General features: G+C 36.9%; 1 protein-coding gene across 1 annotated transcript in view; it reads right to left on the minus strand.

Annotated features, from left to right (window-relative positions):
* The window catches only part of CSMD1 (CUB and Sushi multiple domains 1), a 2,470,978-nt gene that overhangs the window by 24,910 nt on the left and 2,427,562 nt on the right, over positions 1–18,506 (minus strand). The window contains 4 exon segments of the mRNA XM_063916678.1: positions 3,619–3,706; positions 4,238–4,350; positions 5,734–5,895; positions 8,549–8,593. Coding sequence (XP_063772748.1) covers positions 3,619–3,706; positions 4,238–4,350; positions 5,734–5,895; positions 8,549–8,593 — 408 coding nt within the window.

The raw sequence follows: 18,506 nt of genomic DNA on the forward strand, positions 1-18,506 counted from the left end.
AACAGTAAGAATACTTTTTAAACACGCAAATGCTCTTTTGTGCCATCTTACACCTTCTTTTGCACGAATCCCCATTTTTATAATTTAATGTAGGGATTCACAGGCAAATACTGTGGTTTTTACAAGATTGCGTTATACTGTCTCCTGTGAGAAACTGGGTGAAGTGAGGGCATTTACTGAAAAGTGTGGATTAGGAACATACATCTATCTACTATTGCACTAAAGTGGAAAAGCAAGATTTCAGTTTGGAGCATGGTATTACGTAAAGGAGTTGTCAGGAGATAAAACTTTATTAGAAAAGTCAACACTGTTTCACAAGAATGCACCCAAACTTTTCCTGACTGCCCGACTACTTCAATTCTCCAGGTTGTCAAAGGAGATAACAAACAGCATGGTCCCTGTTCTTTTACGGTTTCACGTTTTACAGGTTCCAGTTTCACTATAGAAAGAAGCACAGTTGATGCCACACTTTTGGCTGATGCAACAACCTTCAAACACAACAAACTGATGCATGTATTAGAGTGCCTAAGTCCCTTACAATCATTATTAATTTAAAACATAAGTTGACCTAAAGAAGGCAGTATTTTAGGATGAAACAGAAAAGCCTAATAACTTAATGGAATAAAGTGAATATACAATAGTCTGAAATATACAATAAGTTGGACAGTAATGTAACTGTTTAATCTTTTGTCATCTGACAAAGCAGCAGGAAAAGCACAAATGTAGAAACAGATTATTATTTTTAGTAGCCGTGATGTAGGTATGCACCATTTTATACACTAGAGAAGAAGGTGCACCAGCACACTTATGGAATCAATGAAAGTCCACCCTTTTTCTGAATCCCTAATGTTCCTTACTGTTTCTATTATTGTACACATTTTGTAAATAAGACCGTTTTATATTATTTAAGTCCATTGTGAATGCTTTTTAAAATATTTTCATACTAGGATTATAAGGGTAATACGTTTTGGTTTATGCATTTATTTTAAATCTAAAGGTGTTTTTATTTAATATTTGAATTCTGGTTGGCATTCCAATGTCTGAGTTCCAGCTATTTACACTGTATTTGATAGGCTGGGAATTGATACATTTAACAAGTGTAAGAATAATAGATAACTACAATATATATGAGACATCAGAAGTAATATCTTTTTACATAAAAACAATTTTGTGTTTAAGGTATCTGGTATACTTTGACATGTTTCCTTACATAAAGTTAAAGAAGGGAAAAGTAGGCTCTTTTGTTGGGGCTCTCTTAGGGGCCCTACACACTGGCCGACCCGCCGCCGAGCTGCCCGACGGCGGATACGGCCGACGAGCGACCCGGCGGCGGGGGGGCAGTGACGGGGTGAGTGAAGTTTCTTCACTCCCCCCGTCACGCGGCTGCATTGAAGTGCAGGCAAATATGGACGAGATCGTCCATATTGGCCTGCATGCACAGCCGACGGGAGACCAGTGATGAACGAGCGCGGGGACGCGCATCGTTCATCGCTGGAGTCTCCACACTGAAAGATATGAACGAGTTCTCGTTCATTTATGAACGAGATCGTTCATATCTTTCAGAAAATGTGTAGGGCCTATTACAGTAATCATGTGTGTATGTATTTAAAACATAACTTTTAATAAAGGCTCATGAAAAAGTGTCTCTCATGGCCTCATAAGTAACTAAAAAAAAGGTGTGTATCTACAGATATTAAATATAATATTATTGATAGTAACCTATCATGTAATGTGCATGGTGATCTACATCATGGAAACATGGAAAAATGTCACCCCTTGAGATAAAGAATTTGTTGCATATACAGCACAGTGTGTGAAGTCATTGACAAAAAATATTCTATATTAGAATTAAGACTTCCTCATTGTCATTTACATCTAGCTATGATAAACTGGAATGTCTGGTAAATTTTATTCCTGGTACATTAATATGCAATGGTGTATACATTATATGCCCAAATTTCATCAAACATTCACAGGTTTATGTACATGTGTTTCCCCTATTATCATTACACTTCTAAATTTCTAATAGCGAGATATTTTAAGCAATAATAGGATAGCTATAAATTAGTCATACATGTGCAACCCTCACAGTGAGACACATTAAAACAGTAATAGTGCCAATGGATGCAATTCAAATACAACAGATATTGATTTTAAATTCATTGGGCAATAAGATGTATATACCACTGGTCAGATTAACCTAAAGACTCTAAGAAAAGGTCCAAATTCTTGTGTCCTTCACCGCACTTATGCTTCTCCTATGTGTGCCTTAAATAGCAGTTAATATCTGAGTGAGAGTTTGGGGCTTCAGACAAATTTTGAATGACATTAAAGAAAGAGATTATATTTGCTTTTGATAGGATATCTCAACTCTACTGTATTTCCCCTGATAGTATAAACCAGTGCAAAACAGTAGGTTAATCCCTCAATGAGAGTCCAATATCAGAAATTAGAAAGTATTAGGAAGAGGCATGAGGCTATTCAAAGAAATAAAATTAGTTATAGCTGCACAGCCCAAGGCAGTGGCATAATAATCCTGTTTTGTTAGTTTATATTTTCAGAAATAGTGTTCAGAGGCATGAGATTTGGGGTTAATCATTGATATACTGTATACCATAATGTTGTCATTACATACAATAACTGCAAGGACGGCTGCAATAGTATAATAATATTATCATGTGTTTAATTATCATGTAAGTGTCATTATCAGACAATCTGAGAATAAAAATACGGCAATATCAACAGGTACCAGGGATAATCTGGTGGTCTAGTCTTCTCACAGATTAGAAACACTTTACTGTGAGTGGTTAAAAGTTATGTGTTAAATACAGTACATATACACATGACTACTGTAAGAGTACCCCAACAAAAGAGTTTACTTCTCTCTCTCTCATATATTGACTCTTGGGAACACCACCGACCAGGGAACACTACCCGAATTGTAAGAAAATGACATATGTTGGTTTTGCAAATTACATTTTTGGGCAAATGAAAAGAGTCTATGTGGAATCTTCACTCTCTGTTATATCATTAAGTACTTTAGACCTCTTCTGTTCTCTCTGCATATTGCTTTGCATAAAAAGCAGTGCATCACTACCTACTATTAATGTAAAAATTAGCTCCTCATATAGTCAGAGTATCAGGGGCTCCAGCTAGGGGGAGGAGAACACAAGAGAGCAGATTGTTAGTAACAGTGACATGCTGTGGGGAGAGGCAGAGCCTTTCCTGTCATAATAATGTTTGTGCCAGAGTTTTGACTGTACAACGTATATGAAAAATACAAAGAATATATTATAAATATCTTCTTTGCATTAGTCTAATCATTTGTATAGCCAAAACTCTGGAGTATAAAGTCTATGATAGGGGAGGCAGTGCCTTCCCTGCCTATCTTTTCCGCACATCTGTGATCAAAACTCACTACATTTCCAGGAATTTATACTGCTGCACCTATGTATAATGCCCACATGTACCTTGGCTCATATATTGCATGAACATCTGGCTCTGGTGCTAGCTAGTGCCTCCTGAGCCATTTAGCTCACTGCATGTCCCTGGTTAGTAAGTGGTAATGCACATTTCATCTGTTGATGACTCATATATATTAAACAAAAAATATCTTACTTTGTTTTTGAAATATAAACTTTCCAAAATCCTTAGATGGAATATCACCTTGGTAGTTAAAAACACTCTTTTGTCTTCCAGATGATACCTGTATAAAACAGATCAAGAACATTTTGAATGTAATATGTGAAACTAGTGCCTGCAGCATAAAGTATAACACAATAATTTTTTAACAAAATAAATGTTTCAACTTTTGTTAAATTATATTTTAATTATTTTTATAACTTGCTAGGAATGTTTTAGCATCATCAGTTGGTTGAGGCTATATTGCGGTGGTAATGGTTGTGGTTGTGATGATGGAGCAGGTAAAATCTATCTAGACAAGTACCAAATTGTTATTTTTTTGTCTCTCCTTTGTGTGGAATGATAAATTAAGAAGTTTGTCACAATTAAGTTTCTGTTTGCATAGTTGCTCTTTATTGCATCTTAGCAAACATAGGCTGAGCTAGAGAATCTGTTCCCTTGTAAAATATTCTTATATTATTTAAATGAAGACGATATTAATTCCAGAAGTACTTGGCATGTGTATGCTTCAAATAAGGTCTACAACATTAAACACCTAAGCACTATAATAATTTTGCATGAAAAACTTTATAGATTTTATTTATGAAATACTTACATAGCCATCCATGGCCCAGTTGTCATTTCCAAACTTCTTTATTAAAACATCTGAAGGACCTTTAATCTGGAAAACTTTCAAAAGCAAATGGGCTTCTTCTTTTTTATAAACACCTAAGAAAAAGTTAAATATGTTGTTAATCGAATAAGTAACATACAATATTCTATTAACAATAGGGGGCCTAATTCAGATTTGATCACAGCAGCAAATTTGTTAGCAGTTGGGCAAAACCATGTGCTCTGCAAGGGGGGGGGGGGCAGATATAACATGTGCAGAGAGAGTTAGATTTGGGTGGGGTGTGTTCAAACTGGAATATAAATTGCAGTATAAAAATAAAGCAGCCAGTTTTTACCCTGCACAGAAACAAAATAACCCACCCAAATCTAATTCTCTCTGCAAATGTTATATCTGCCACACCTGCAGTGCACATGGTTTTTCCCAACTGCTAACAAAGTTGCTGCTGCAATAAGGTCTGAATTACCCCCAGGATCTGTTATTTTAAATGTACAGTTATTGGCCAAATGCTTTGATTAAATGCATTTGGTAACAACAACTAAGCAAAAACATGACTTGACTAAAGGGAAAGCCCTCAGTGATTTAATGTTACAAATTTAATATTCAAATGTTACTCTGTCATTTTTTTACATAATGCTATTGTACCTATGTATGTAAAAGAGAGGATCTAATATAATTATATTAATCATTTTGTTATAAAAGTTTATTTTTTAATGCAAGTAATGGAAAGCAGATGTTCTCCATGGTTGTGAGACTGGATGATAGTAATAGTAAGTGAATGTTCTAGAACCCATGGGAAATGTTAAAAACTAAGTTGCTCTTTTGTGCATTTTAGGAGTTAATCTTCCGGGTGTGTGTAAGTTCATTAAAATGAAAGGTAGTAGGTAAACTTGTTCTATATTATTTGTTTATATATTTCTTTCATTAACATAATATCTTTTGTGTACAGGAATTGTCTTTAAGCATATGCTTTGATAACACTGATTCAATACTTATATTTTCAGTAATGTCACTGTAACCTGAAGTGTATGGGGTTCTCTTGATGACTGCCCTATCTATCTATCTATCTATCTATCTATCTATCTATCTATCTATCTATCTATCTATGCTGTTCATGTTCTGCCACCGCTGCAGGTCTCAGACAATGTTTATCCTTACATCCAAATAAAAATACATGCAGCTTTTATTAGTGCACTGGATATTTGAATTACTTTTTAATATAAAGAGCATAAAATGGTAATCATGAAGTGCATCAATCCCTATTGTCACAGAGTATTGTATGTGATATATAGCACACAAATACCTTAATATAATATAATTAAGAAGATTACTTCTAGAATTATCTCTAGCATGTGTTTGTAAAGCATAAAATAGTATCCCCTCCCCCCCCTCAGTGTATAAAAATGTTGCAACCTGTTATGTGGAACCTAATACCTAATACTGTCATTGTTATGAAACAAGTGTTTTGCATTTGAACTTACCTGATACCTTTAATTCACTGTTGCTAGTATCCAAAAAAGTTCCATTCACTTTGCTGCTTGTGTTATTGAACCAATCAACAGTTAAAGTTGCTGAATGTTGCTTTCCAAGGTATTCATAAAACCCCTTCCATACTGAATTTACTGAAAAAACATCTGAAGGAACTGAAAAGACATTAATATTTTGGAATCTGTACTTTTGTTTTTGGCCAAAACTCTTAGCAAAATTATATTAAAAGAATCTGTATTGCCATGGTTTTCTTAATGTCATAAATTTCATCCATTTTTGTATCAGTTCATGATTTATGTCTATGTGCTACATTTATGGAAGGTTTTTAAGCCATAAATCTTGATTATGGCAAAATTAAGTATCTGGTCTATATACTGCTGCACACCAAAGTACTGTTGTCCCCATAGTTCTCTATGGAGACAGAAAAAGTATTTAACAAGCTCATAAAAGTTGTTGTTAGCTGTGACTGTGAACCAGTTATCCTAATTTCAAAAAGCTAAATGGAGAGAGATATGCCGATCATACACCATCCACCTTCATTCAGCCACTTTGGGTCGAGCTGAGCATCAGTCGACTCCAACACTACTAGTGAAAACATTTATAATACATTTTACCAGTTTTTGTAGAAATTGGCCCACTGTAATGGCTCAATATACAAATGAAAGCATGGAACAAAAAGCCAGACACAAAAAATAAATCATAGAATCAGTTTGTTTAACAAAATTGAATCCCACTGTAATTATTGACCCATCCATGTAGCCACTTTTGCAGATGTAACTGCCAAACATACTCATGGCTTTATTTTTACAATTGAAATCAAATATTGTTTGGGAAGTTATTCCCAATATTGTTGCATAAGTTCCCAGAAAGCTGTTGCACTTGTAGGTTGCTTTGCTTTTAACCTTCTGTTCTACTCATTCCAAACCTACTCAGCACAGTTTAAGTCTGGAGACTGTGCTGACCATTGTATCATTTGAAGCCTACTGTCTTTTCCTCTAAGGCAGTGGTTCACAAACTTTTATGAATCACGGCAACCTAGAGTATCAGAATTTTTTTCATAGCACCCCTAGGCCAAAAGTTTCTTATTGAGAAATTCTGAAAAAATCATTAAATTAAGTAAATTGTGTTTATACTGTACAGTACTGTATGTCATCCTTAGGGTCAGCTATGTGGTGAGGTACTGGATTCACTTCTGTTTGACCACATATTTTATTGGCTTTGCCTATTACATTGACCATAACAAAATGTAATTGGTCCTGGACCCCCAACCCAGGGCACCCCTTCAACTGCTTTGAAGAACATCAAGGTGTCATGGCACCCAGTTTAGGAAACACTGCTTTAAGGTATCTCTGACAAGCAGTATGTTTTGGGTGATTATATTGACATAGGATGAACCATTGTCCAATAGGTGCAAACCAAAATGGTATTGCATTACACTGCAAAATGCTGTGGTATCCCTTTTGGTCCATGATGCTAGTAACTCTATGCAGGTGTCCAACTTAGGATCCAGCAAAAGATCCCCAGCCCATCATGCTTCCTCCTCCATGTTTGAAGGTTGCTGTCACAGGGGTTTATTTTCCAAGCAGCAGCAGCAGCAGCAGCAGCAGCAGGTAAAAGCAGTATTTTCCAAGAGTGCTTAAACCCAAAATGTACAGAGCAGTGCATTTAACAGCAAAAAAAATGAGGAATTTTAGGATTGCCTTTTTACAAGCCACTGTCTAGTAAATAAATCCTACTTATTGAGAAACTATCCTTTCACCCACTCAACTGTGTACAAAAAGCTTGTGTGATGAACCAAAGATTTAACATTTAGATTCATCAGTCCATAATACCATCTACCATCCCTTATTAGTCCACTCATGGTGTTTCATAATGCAGACAAGCATATTTTTCATTGCTGCACTGTGGTCATAACTTCCAATCAGGAAGAAAGTCGATCGAGCCATCACATCGAAAGAGTGATTGCAATGGTGTGTACCCAGCTTTAAGGACAGGACTGTTCAAATGTGCACTGATACTGATGATGGCTATGAAAACAAATTCATGGACAAGACAGATACAGTCACATAGATGCACACAACTTAGCATACAGTATGAACAAATTGTTGCTGACTTTATGGCCACCCTCTCTGGGATGGGACAGCCAGGTCAGCACATTAGTGGGCATGGTTTGCATAGGGGGTGGTGGAGAGGGGACATAACAAAGCACAAGAGGCTTTTGGTAGGGACATGACTGCATATTTGCATCATCATAGCCATGCCCCTTCTGTACAAGGTTGAGATTATTGGCATTGTACATTGGGTTTGTAGCTATGATTATGGAATTCAGCACAAATCACAACATCGGCCACCTTGTCTCTGGGAGACTTGCCCACTTTCCGGGGGAAAAGAGGGGCTGGGATCACTACTTCCTGGCCATTCTGGGAGACTAGGCAATTGTGATTTTTATCCAAGCATGCCAGCCAGGTGTACAGTAATATAAGTTGACTTTTGTTCCTCTCTGCATCAGTCCCATTGTGTATATTATATTACGCCATGATCCTATATACATTTAAACAGTGAATATTTGCAATAAACATGCAGTTATAGCTCACAATATGCTGTGTCTTTGTTATACCTTTTGCAATTCCATTTGTAAAAAGCTCCACTGAGTACAGATTTTAAATTACTGTCTATGCTTTTGTTAATTTGGATGTGTTTAAATTGGCAGTTATAAATTTAATTTAGCTGATTACCAGTTACAATCCATATACTGTAGTGAATAGACTTTATAATATTCAAATAAAAAAGAGACATCAGTTAACAAACCTGGGTTTTTTGTGACTGTCGCATTACGTTCCCCGAGTCCTTTACCTGCAAACATACAAATAGGCATTTATAGCTAAGAGTGAGACAGATCAAACACATGCAATAAAAGCTTTTTATCAAGATGTATATGTTTAGTAATTAATAGTGTTACAATGAAGTGGCAATATACTGCATGATATGATTGGTTACAGTTTAATGAATTAGTTAATTTAATAACATAGGCATTTTTTGTTTACTACTTTAACTTGCACAAGACATACACTCTAACAACTCATAGGCTATTACATTTATGCTATTGGCACAGATTATTAAATAAATCTGTAGGATTACAATGTCATTACAATCGTGTTTGCATCTAATAAACCTGTTTAGTAAAGGATGCAAGGAGCTCATGAGAAAATAGGCAAAACAGAAGGGAGAGTGTACAGTTTAGCATTTTTCCCCTTAGAATGATGTGTGTGTTAATAAGTGTACAATAAAACTAGACTATTAACATAATATAACAATTATACATAGAAAATCAGAGTACAATAATCGCAGTTTATTTCTAGGAGATGCCTAAGTAATATAGTATAGTTTGTGCCAGCTATTAAAATAAAATATGATCTAGCTGTGTTTGGAACAGTTACATTGTATGCAGGATATTTTAATGAAATACAAGGTATTAAAATGTGCAGTGTATGGCATTAATAATTCTGAGTGGCCCACAGCACTATTTTCTCTGGAGGATCCTAAGTGTTCTAGTTCTGTAGAAGCTGTTATAATGAGGGTACAAGGGTCACTGTTATCATCATTATGGTCTAATTTTACTGTGCTTACAAGTACTGTATAGTGCAGTTTTAGTCAGGTAACAAGAAATGGAAATGTAGTGGTTGTAGCAGTGTTTCCCAACCTTGGTCCTCAAGGCACACTAACAGTCTAGGTTTTAATGATATCTATGCTTGAGCACAGATGGTTAAATTAAAATGACTGAAGTCATAATTAAGTCACCTGTGCTCAAGTGTGGCCATCCAAAAAACCTGGACTGATAGTGTGCCTTGAGGATCAAGGTTGGGAACCTCAGGATTATAGGGTAATATATATCTACCTGTTGCCATCAGGTTCATTTCATATATTAGATTTATGATTTATTATTAAATGTACAGTAAATGTTATACATATATTACATCTTTTAGTTGTGTTATATATTTAAAAAAAACTTGGGTGTACTGTGAGGAATGCACAAAATGGAAGCACCTCTTTATTGTTACATTTTCCCTTACAGTGGCACTGCCTACAGGATGGGCAAGTGAACTTCTCTGACCAGTATTAATTAGCACTGGAAGTAAACTAACAGGTATACAATAGTTTGTGATTAAGGCATGCCACAGAGGAACATGAATTAAGCACAGATTCTACAATCCAGAATACTGTATGTCTAATGAGTTCATCAATGTTTGCATATATAATTGTGTCATATTTTACCTGTACTTTTGGATGAATTATGAGAACAACTATTTTTAAGTATATTGTAAATTGACTAATATATTTTGACACACTGTTCAACTAAAGTATTGGAAAATCATAATTAAGTAGTAAGTAGACTATAAAACATTTTATAAAAATAATTTTCCAAAAAACCTCTGTCATAAGCTAAATATTTTGCACTCTGGCATTACAGAGCACACATGAAGATTTGGCTAATATGAAAATTAAAGTTTGATAATTTGAAAACAATGAGAGAGAGAGATGTATACAAATCAGTAAGGTTTATTCATGAATCATATTTTGATTTCAAAGGGAATATTGGTTACTCATTTCAAATTTGTTACAGTTGATATACATGTATAGTGTATACAGCAACTACAACATGGGACATAGTTGTTGCACTTGGGGGTCAATTCAGTTAGCCGCGAAGGGTTGCTGCGCCATCCACAGTAGCCAATCTCACACCATTCGTGGGCTGGTTTCAGCCTGAATTCACACAAAATTGCTCAGATCTCTATGGGATGTCAAGCACTTTTGTGTGAATTCGGGCTGCTGGAAAGTGTGGCAAATGCCACAATGATCATTGCGGCTAATTGGATTGACCCCTTGCTTAGATATTGGCCAATGCAAAAGACTTATTAGGTGAATAGTTCAGAAGCTTCGGAAGCATGAACTTAAACAGAACAGGGAAAAATCAGTCAGTTCACTACTGTATAAAGCATGGATACATGCTTAATGTTGATGTTCATGATGTCGACAATTTGATATCAGCAGGAGATTGCTGACACTGTTTAAAGCATTATAATGGTGTCAGCATTATGACATTAAACATGATCGTTAAACACTATATTTATATCATAATGTCACCACCATTACAATGCTTTAACACTATATCAGTGTCTGCAACCTCCCATATATATCATGTTGTCAACATATTAACTGCTGACAGCATGACCATTGACAAAGTTACTATTTCCCTAAAGCATTGATAGGGTAGGTCACTACAGGAAGTAATGCATCCCATAACACAGAGAACACCTTACATATACAATTGTAAAAAAAAATACGAAAAGAAGGATTAGTAAAGTTAGTAATATAAATCTTCCGGGTACGTCTATTAATGCACATGATTTAGAAAGTAAAATATCAGATTAATGGCCGTAAACACAAGGGATGATCTAATTATTGCATCTAATACAGAAGCATGGTAAGGTGAAAAATGATACTTGGACATTGCTGTACTAGGTTATACCATTTAAAAAGTAGTTGAAATTAGCTGGGGGAGTGGCTCTTTACACACAAAATGACATCAAAGCTACTTTTGTATATTAAATTGTAATGCATTTAGCATTGTGAAAAATGTTGTAATCCAAGAAATAATAGGAAACATTCTCCATGCTGGGGTGATCTACAGACCCTCATGACAGGAAGAGTATTTTGCTAGAAATAAAACAGTGGACATCACCAAACAAAATGGCAATAAATGGCTAGCTAGTGCTAATAATCTGTTGTGAACTGATAGGTCTTATGCAGATACGTACACAAGTAGTGACATCCTGAATTAATTGCAAGTGGTCTCTCAAACTAATTTTTTGCAGAGCCTACTAATAATAAAGGATTTCTTGAATTAATATTGACATATGTTATCTATGGCAAGTGTAGGGGAGAACTTGGGTTCAAGTGGCCACTCATCTGTGTGATTTAGTATAAGGACTAAGAAGATTTTACAGTAAAAACAAAAGTTGAAAATTGTAGTAGAGCTGGCACTGTTCAGATGGGAAAATATAGAAGTGGAGACATTTGAGTACTAAGAGCAATAGACCTTTGTTTCAGGTCGATTAGAAATAAAACAAGTAACAGAAACCCAATCTGGTTCTCCAAGGAGGTAGAAAGAATTGGAAAAGCAAAAAGATATAGTAGTAAACTCGGTTAAGCAGAAGGAGGATAGATAAATCAGTTGAGCAAACAATAAGGCTTGGGGAGAATAAGACACTGGTTAAAAAAGGTGAAACTTTTTTAGACATATGGAGAAAAAAAAAAGAAAAGTAGGTTAAACAAGTTTATAAACAGAGGGAGAAGCTATTGTGAGGAGAGACAAGGCTATAGCAGATAATATAAATATTTCTCTTCAGTATGTACAGTGGATGGAGAATAAAATGGATCTTAGTTAACAAGAAAAATTATTTGGAGGTGACGTAACAAGCTTTGGAGAGAGATAAAGTGGAGAGATATAACGTACCAACCAATCAGCTCCTGTCAGTTGTACACAGTGTGCTTGAAAAATGAAAAGTTAGAAGCTGATTTTTTGGTACTTTATACCTTTCCACTTTATCTCTCTACAAGGCTTGATACATCGCCTCCAAAAAGACATTAGATACAAGTCCATTTACAGAGGACAGGAACCTGACAGAACTCTCAAAACTGAAAGTAGACAATTAAATGTAGCCAGATGGCATACATATAGGAAGTCTGACAGACATTAAAGATGCCTGGGTCATATCAGTAACTTAATTATTTTAGCTTTAAATATTAAAATGAGCAATGCTAATTATTAAAATTAGCAATACTAAAAGGACTGGGAAAAAAAATTATCTCTTTAATAAAGTGGATGTGTATAAAACCTGTATCAGAGCTATATGTAAATCAAGGTTCATAAGTCAACAATACAGCTAGTATGCTTTAGAGCAGTAGTTCCCAAACTTTTTCAGGCCACTGTCCCCATGAAAATCGAAAACCATTCCCAGTGCAGTGGCCCCAACTCAATGAGGAAGAGAACTCAAAACAGTAAAAAAATTATATATATAAATATATATAGATAATAAGCAAGGTGGCCCGGCACTCCCTTGTACCTTGTTGAAGTAATGGCTGCGGTGCCCTCCTGGTGACCGTGGTCACTATATACGTTGATTAGAAGAAGGCGGCACTCAGTCAGACTATCATTGGAAGATATAGGTCATTTATTTAGACCAAGTAGGCCGACATGTTTCGGGGTGAACCCCCGTCCTCAGGGCCAAATACAGCTGTATTTGGCCCTGAGGACGGGGGTTCACCCCGAAACATGTCGGCCTACTTGGTCTAAATAAATGACCTATATCTTCCAATGATAGTCTGACTGAGTGCCGCCTTCTTCTAATCAACATATAAATATATATATATATATACACACATTGATGGGCGGCACTCACAAGTCTTTTGCAGAAGAATAACTCAGACAGACAGCGTCACAGTGTTCAACGTTTCAGTCACTTTAAGACTTTTTTCAAGAACCTTAATCTTAGTCTTAAAGTGACTGAAACGTTGAACACTGTGACGCTGTCCGTCTGAGTTATTCTTCTGCAAAAGACTCGTGAGTGCCGCCCATCAATGTGTGTCTATGGTGGAGTTTGTAGCTTCAGGGAGGGCACCCGAGCGATGTTTCGTTTGGTCAGTTATGTGAGTGCCGACTTAATTGTTTGAGATATATATATATATATATATATATATACATATAGTTTTGATCCGGCACTCAATTAATAGAGAAATGTCTTACCCCGGTGTCCAGTCCTAGGTATGTATCCACCAATTTAGAAATACAGAGGGGACGGCACTCAGAGGATTATTCAATATTGTATTCAAATATCCAGCTTAAAAATCTCTATCAACATTTCGGTGCCACAGCGGCACCGTCTTCAGGATGTACAAACAGGTGATAAAGTGCAGAAAATGACGATACACACATATACCTACATGCCCCGCTTAAGCGGGGTAAGCAGGTATATGTGTGTATCGTCATTTTCTGCACTTTATCACCTGTTTGTACATCCTAAAGATGGTGCCGCTGTGGCACCGAAATGTTGATGAAGATTTTTAAGCTGGATATTTGAATACAATATTGAAAAATCCTCTGAGTGCCGTCCCCTCTGTGTTTTTATCTATATATATATATATATATATATTTCAATATCCATTAACCTCTCTCACCCTTAGTTAACACTATCTTTCCCAAGGGGCAGTACCTCCCACTTTAGGAACTACTGCTTTAGAGAGAAATTATTGCATGCTGATAAGCAGTGGATGGAATACGATATAACTCAGAATATGGGTGAGGACTGAATGATAGTTAACGCCTTCCAAACAAGTAGGAAGTTACCAGTGGGATCTGTGCTTTGATCCTTCATCTTTATTTTTTATTTTTTTGGGGGGACACCGACCTTGCTACTGATTTGGAAGGAATAGTTTAGTATTGTATAGAAGTATAGTAGGTTTAGGAAACCTTTGAGGAAGAGTTACCTTACTAACAGGGTTGAGAATGAATTGTCATTAAATAGATATGGTAAAGACTAATATGATAGGATAATTGAAACATGATGATGATAAGCAAATTGACATGCTAAACCATGAAAGACTCAAAGACTTAATGTCTTGGTTTTTTTTGGAATAATATGGGCATACTCAATGGTAATTGACCATCAAGCTCTAGGTAACCAAGTTTCCTAATAATTTACAATAATACAAATTATGAAGATTTTCTTGATGGACAAGATGTGTCAATTTTATTATGACATTAGGCTTTAGGAAAATGTTGACGCTAGAGGAATAAATTGAGCCTGCAGTAGATTTAAAGACATTACCCACTAAGGGTACATGTTTTACATAAATGTGAATTTCTCCTTTCCACAAAGCAGAACTGCCATTATTGTCATGTTCTTTTAAAATGTATCACATATGGGCCCCCGTGCCTCCATGTCACAACCTGAAAGTTTAGACAAAACTTGATCCAGCCTTCTTCACCAGGTTGCAGTTTGGAGCTTTAAGGGAAGTATATAGCAGCTCACAAGGGGATCAGAAAGGGTTGAGTGATGGTCAGTGCAAGGGTTTTACCTATTCTGACATGTGGGTACTCAATCTATTTAAACAAGTTTCTTCTATAGCTATTATTTGAAAACCTATTGCATATTACAAATGTCAAACAATTGTGCTAAATAACTATTATTATTTTTACAATTCACTTCTTAATACTTACATTTTTAACAATAGTATATTGAAGTTGAAGACAATAGGAGTGTGATTGAAAAGAAGAACATTAGTAATTGAAAGCTGCTCTAAAAAAGTTATAAACACCTGTATTATGGTTAGAATTAAAAATAAAATGGTAAGTATTAAATATAAATACCATGGGTCTCATTTAGCTTTTAAAAATGTGTAAATTTTTGAAGAGTAAATATACATCTTGTTACACTACTCATACTCAAAAATGCATATGTACTGTATATAGATTTCAGCTTATCTTAAACTTACTGAGGATGATAGAGCATGAAGTGTAGTCAGAAAGAAATACAGTTAAAAGGCAAAATGAGGGGGGTATACGTAGTACTTTAATGTGGTCAGACATCAACAGTATGGTATGACTTTCTGGTTGGTCTCATGTTCACACCATGAGTACCTGGGCAGATGCCTTCAAGACATATGTTTCACCCACAAATAGGGCTTGATCACTTGTAGCAACAGGACTCTGCAGTCAGATCTTTCATTTACTCCTTCTCACACAAAGAGCTATGACCTATTAACAGCAACTTGAGCTCTAACAGTGCAGCCACACCATGTCTTATAAACTACATAGTAACATTGCATTCTTATGATATGCTTCTATGTGGGTTTCTGAGAATTGTCACATAGTAACAAAGAATACAGCATGGTAATACTATACAAAATGTCTGAACTCACTTTGAGGGTTGCTTTCTGCTCATCTCAAATAAAACCAATCTTAGATTATATGCCACATTGACGTTATGCGTACAAACACCATTGACTCATGCATATACTGTAAGATTTCTCTCATACAGATGTAGCTATGCTCACATTATACGAGTGCTTCCATTTTGCATCTAAGACATGTACGAGCCCCCAAGGTCCAACTGTGCTGAGATGTAGTCATGATGAGCATGGCTACATATGTGTGTGCTAACACTGTTTAATTCATGCATACAGTATGTGTTTTCTATTGCTCCAGATGAATCATTGCTAACACCTGAATGTTTTTTTATGATATCGTTTTTACAGTGTGAGAGCTCATCATTGATCCATGTATTGAAATCCCCAAGGATCAGCCATCTTAGATGCTCCAGAACTAGTACAGCAACAATATCTGCAAACTCTTGTAGAAATATCTTCCATCTGCATGGGGATCGGAAAATGAGAAGTACTCTAAAACCTAATTCTGTAGAACTCTGGGCAGCAATGAACTTAGGTTTTGAATGACAGAGTAATTTTTTGGAACTACAACTTTCAAGATAGATGCTGCATTTTTGTCAAGCTTAGTCTCTGTAATACAGGCAAGATCTAAAGATTCAATAAAGCCAGCAGTTGTGGCAGTCTTGTTTCTTCTAGATCTGGCATTACAAAGGACGGACATGATTGGGTATACTAGAGTGCCTGCAGTTTTTTTTATGTTCAGTGTGTTGGCTCTGGGGATGTCAGTCATAGAGCAAGAATTTACAGATCTGTCCTTCCAAGCACAGGGCCTTCTGTTAGGAAACTGTCTCACTTCTATTTGTGTCCTATTTGAAACTAGTGAGCCTGAAGACTTAGATGATTACAGGTAATAAAAGGTTTTGGCCTCCATTTCCCTGACTGCCCTTGTGAGGTTTTTTTTGAAAATGCCAAGGGGTTAAAGAATGGAAGCCTGTGATGGATTAATAGGGGTGGAGTGCCAGTATAAAGCAGGAGGTGCACAGATGCATTGGGTCATCAATGACAGAGCAAGTATGAATTGCATTTTATGATGAGGGAATATTAAACATTTTTTTTCCTCAATTATGTTAGTGATCCAGAAGTTATAATGGGATTCATGAACAGTGCCTAATTTCATTTGGTTATTCCAGTTGCTTCTTTTGTATACAAAAGTTGTATTTTGAACAAGGATTAATTAAATAAACAGCAGGTAACTGTTCTTTTCTGTTGCTGATTTAGAGTCACAAAAGTTGTTCTAGAACAGAGCAGTCTTGTGGAAAGGTGTTAGTAGCCATTTCTACTGTGTACAGTAGGTGTGAAAATCCTAGTGTGAGACCCTTTTTTGAAGTTGATATTCCTTGTAAGGGGAAAAATAACATGTCTCCTAGGGATAAGCTTGGAATAAGCTGGGAACCTGTGCTTTGAAATGAACCAACCTCTAGACATTCTGAGACTGGGGACATTATATTTTAAAATATTAATGCAAGAAATCAAAGTAATTTGCTGAACAGAGAACATAAGTAATTGATGTCTAAGGGAGGAGTGGTATAAAGTCAAATATAGTTTGTTTTCCATGGTACTGTACCCAGGGTCGTAACTAGGTGTGTGCCGATGGTGCCTTGCCCACAGCACAACTGCACTGAAGTCACACCATCTGGCAGCACACCCCCACACACAGGCATTGTAGTCAGTGCAGTAGTAGTGTAAGTTCTGCTGTGTGTCAGCGCCTGTCTCCCGCCGCCGCCTCTGTAATGGATGGGGAGCAGTGTTTGATTATTGGTAGAAAGCCTCCGTGTGGTGATGCTGCCTGTCAGATCCACCAGTAAATGCTACCGACCCACCTGCGCCTCTGCAATGGGGAGGGAGTGGGAGTGGTAGTGCAGGCAGGCCCATTACATGATCCACCACTGCAGAGCTGGTCTGTCTGTGAGATCCACCGCCATCAATGGAGAGAGTGGGAGCGCTACTGCAGGTGGTAGCGTGGATAAGTGATATGCTGCTGCTCCACCTGTGTGAGCATCCGCCTGTGTGAGCCACTGCCAGCGATGGAGAGGGGCAGGGAGCACCGGTATATGAGCGACAGCGCCTGTGAAGCCTGAATGCTGGAGTGTCCACACAGGTGACTGTACACAAACACGCACTCTCTCTTCTGTCTCTCTCACATTCTCTCTCCCTGCCTAATGTGTTGAGCTCTGTTGCTGTAATATGTAACAAAGGGGGACTCTGTTGCCTAATGTGTAAAAGGGGGACTCTACTGCCGTACTGTGTAAAAGAGGACTCTACCTGCCGTACTGTGTAAAAGGGGGACTTTACCTGCTGTACTGTGTAAAAGGGGGACTCTACCTGCTTAATGTGTAAAAAGGGGACTCAATCTGCCATACTGTGTAAAAGGGAACTCTGCCTGGCATACTGTGTAAAAAGGAGTTATGTGGCCATGCCCCTTCCCCATGAAGCCACGCCGCTATATTTTTGGCGTGCACCTACGGCGCACATTGGCTCGGTTTTAATTTTTTTGCGGGGTGCCAATGCTGTTCCTTGCACATAGCGCTAGAATGTCTAGTTATGGCACTGACTGTACCTTGCTCTGTGGGTGTTCATTGTAGATGTAATACCAGTCCCGGTGGAAAAGACAGAAGTTTCAATCCAATGTGAATCTCAGTGCAGGAATGCAATCCGTTGATTTTGGAGAGATATACACTTAGTATAGTACAAGTTAAAAGTTCTTGGATACTTTTGATGCATCTGAAGTCAGTTGTGTAGAATTTAAGCTGCTTTATGGAGA

The sequence above is a fragment of the Pseudophryne corroboree genome, chromosome 4, assembly GCF_028390025.1.
Source record: "Pseudophryne corroboree isolate aPseCor3 chromosome 4, aPseCor3.hap2, whole genome shotgun sequence".
Lineage (NCBI taxonomy): Eukaryota > Metazoa > Chordata > Amphibia > Anura > Myobatrachidae > Pseudophryne > Pseudophryne corroboree.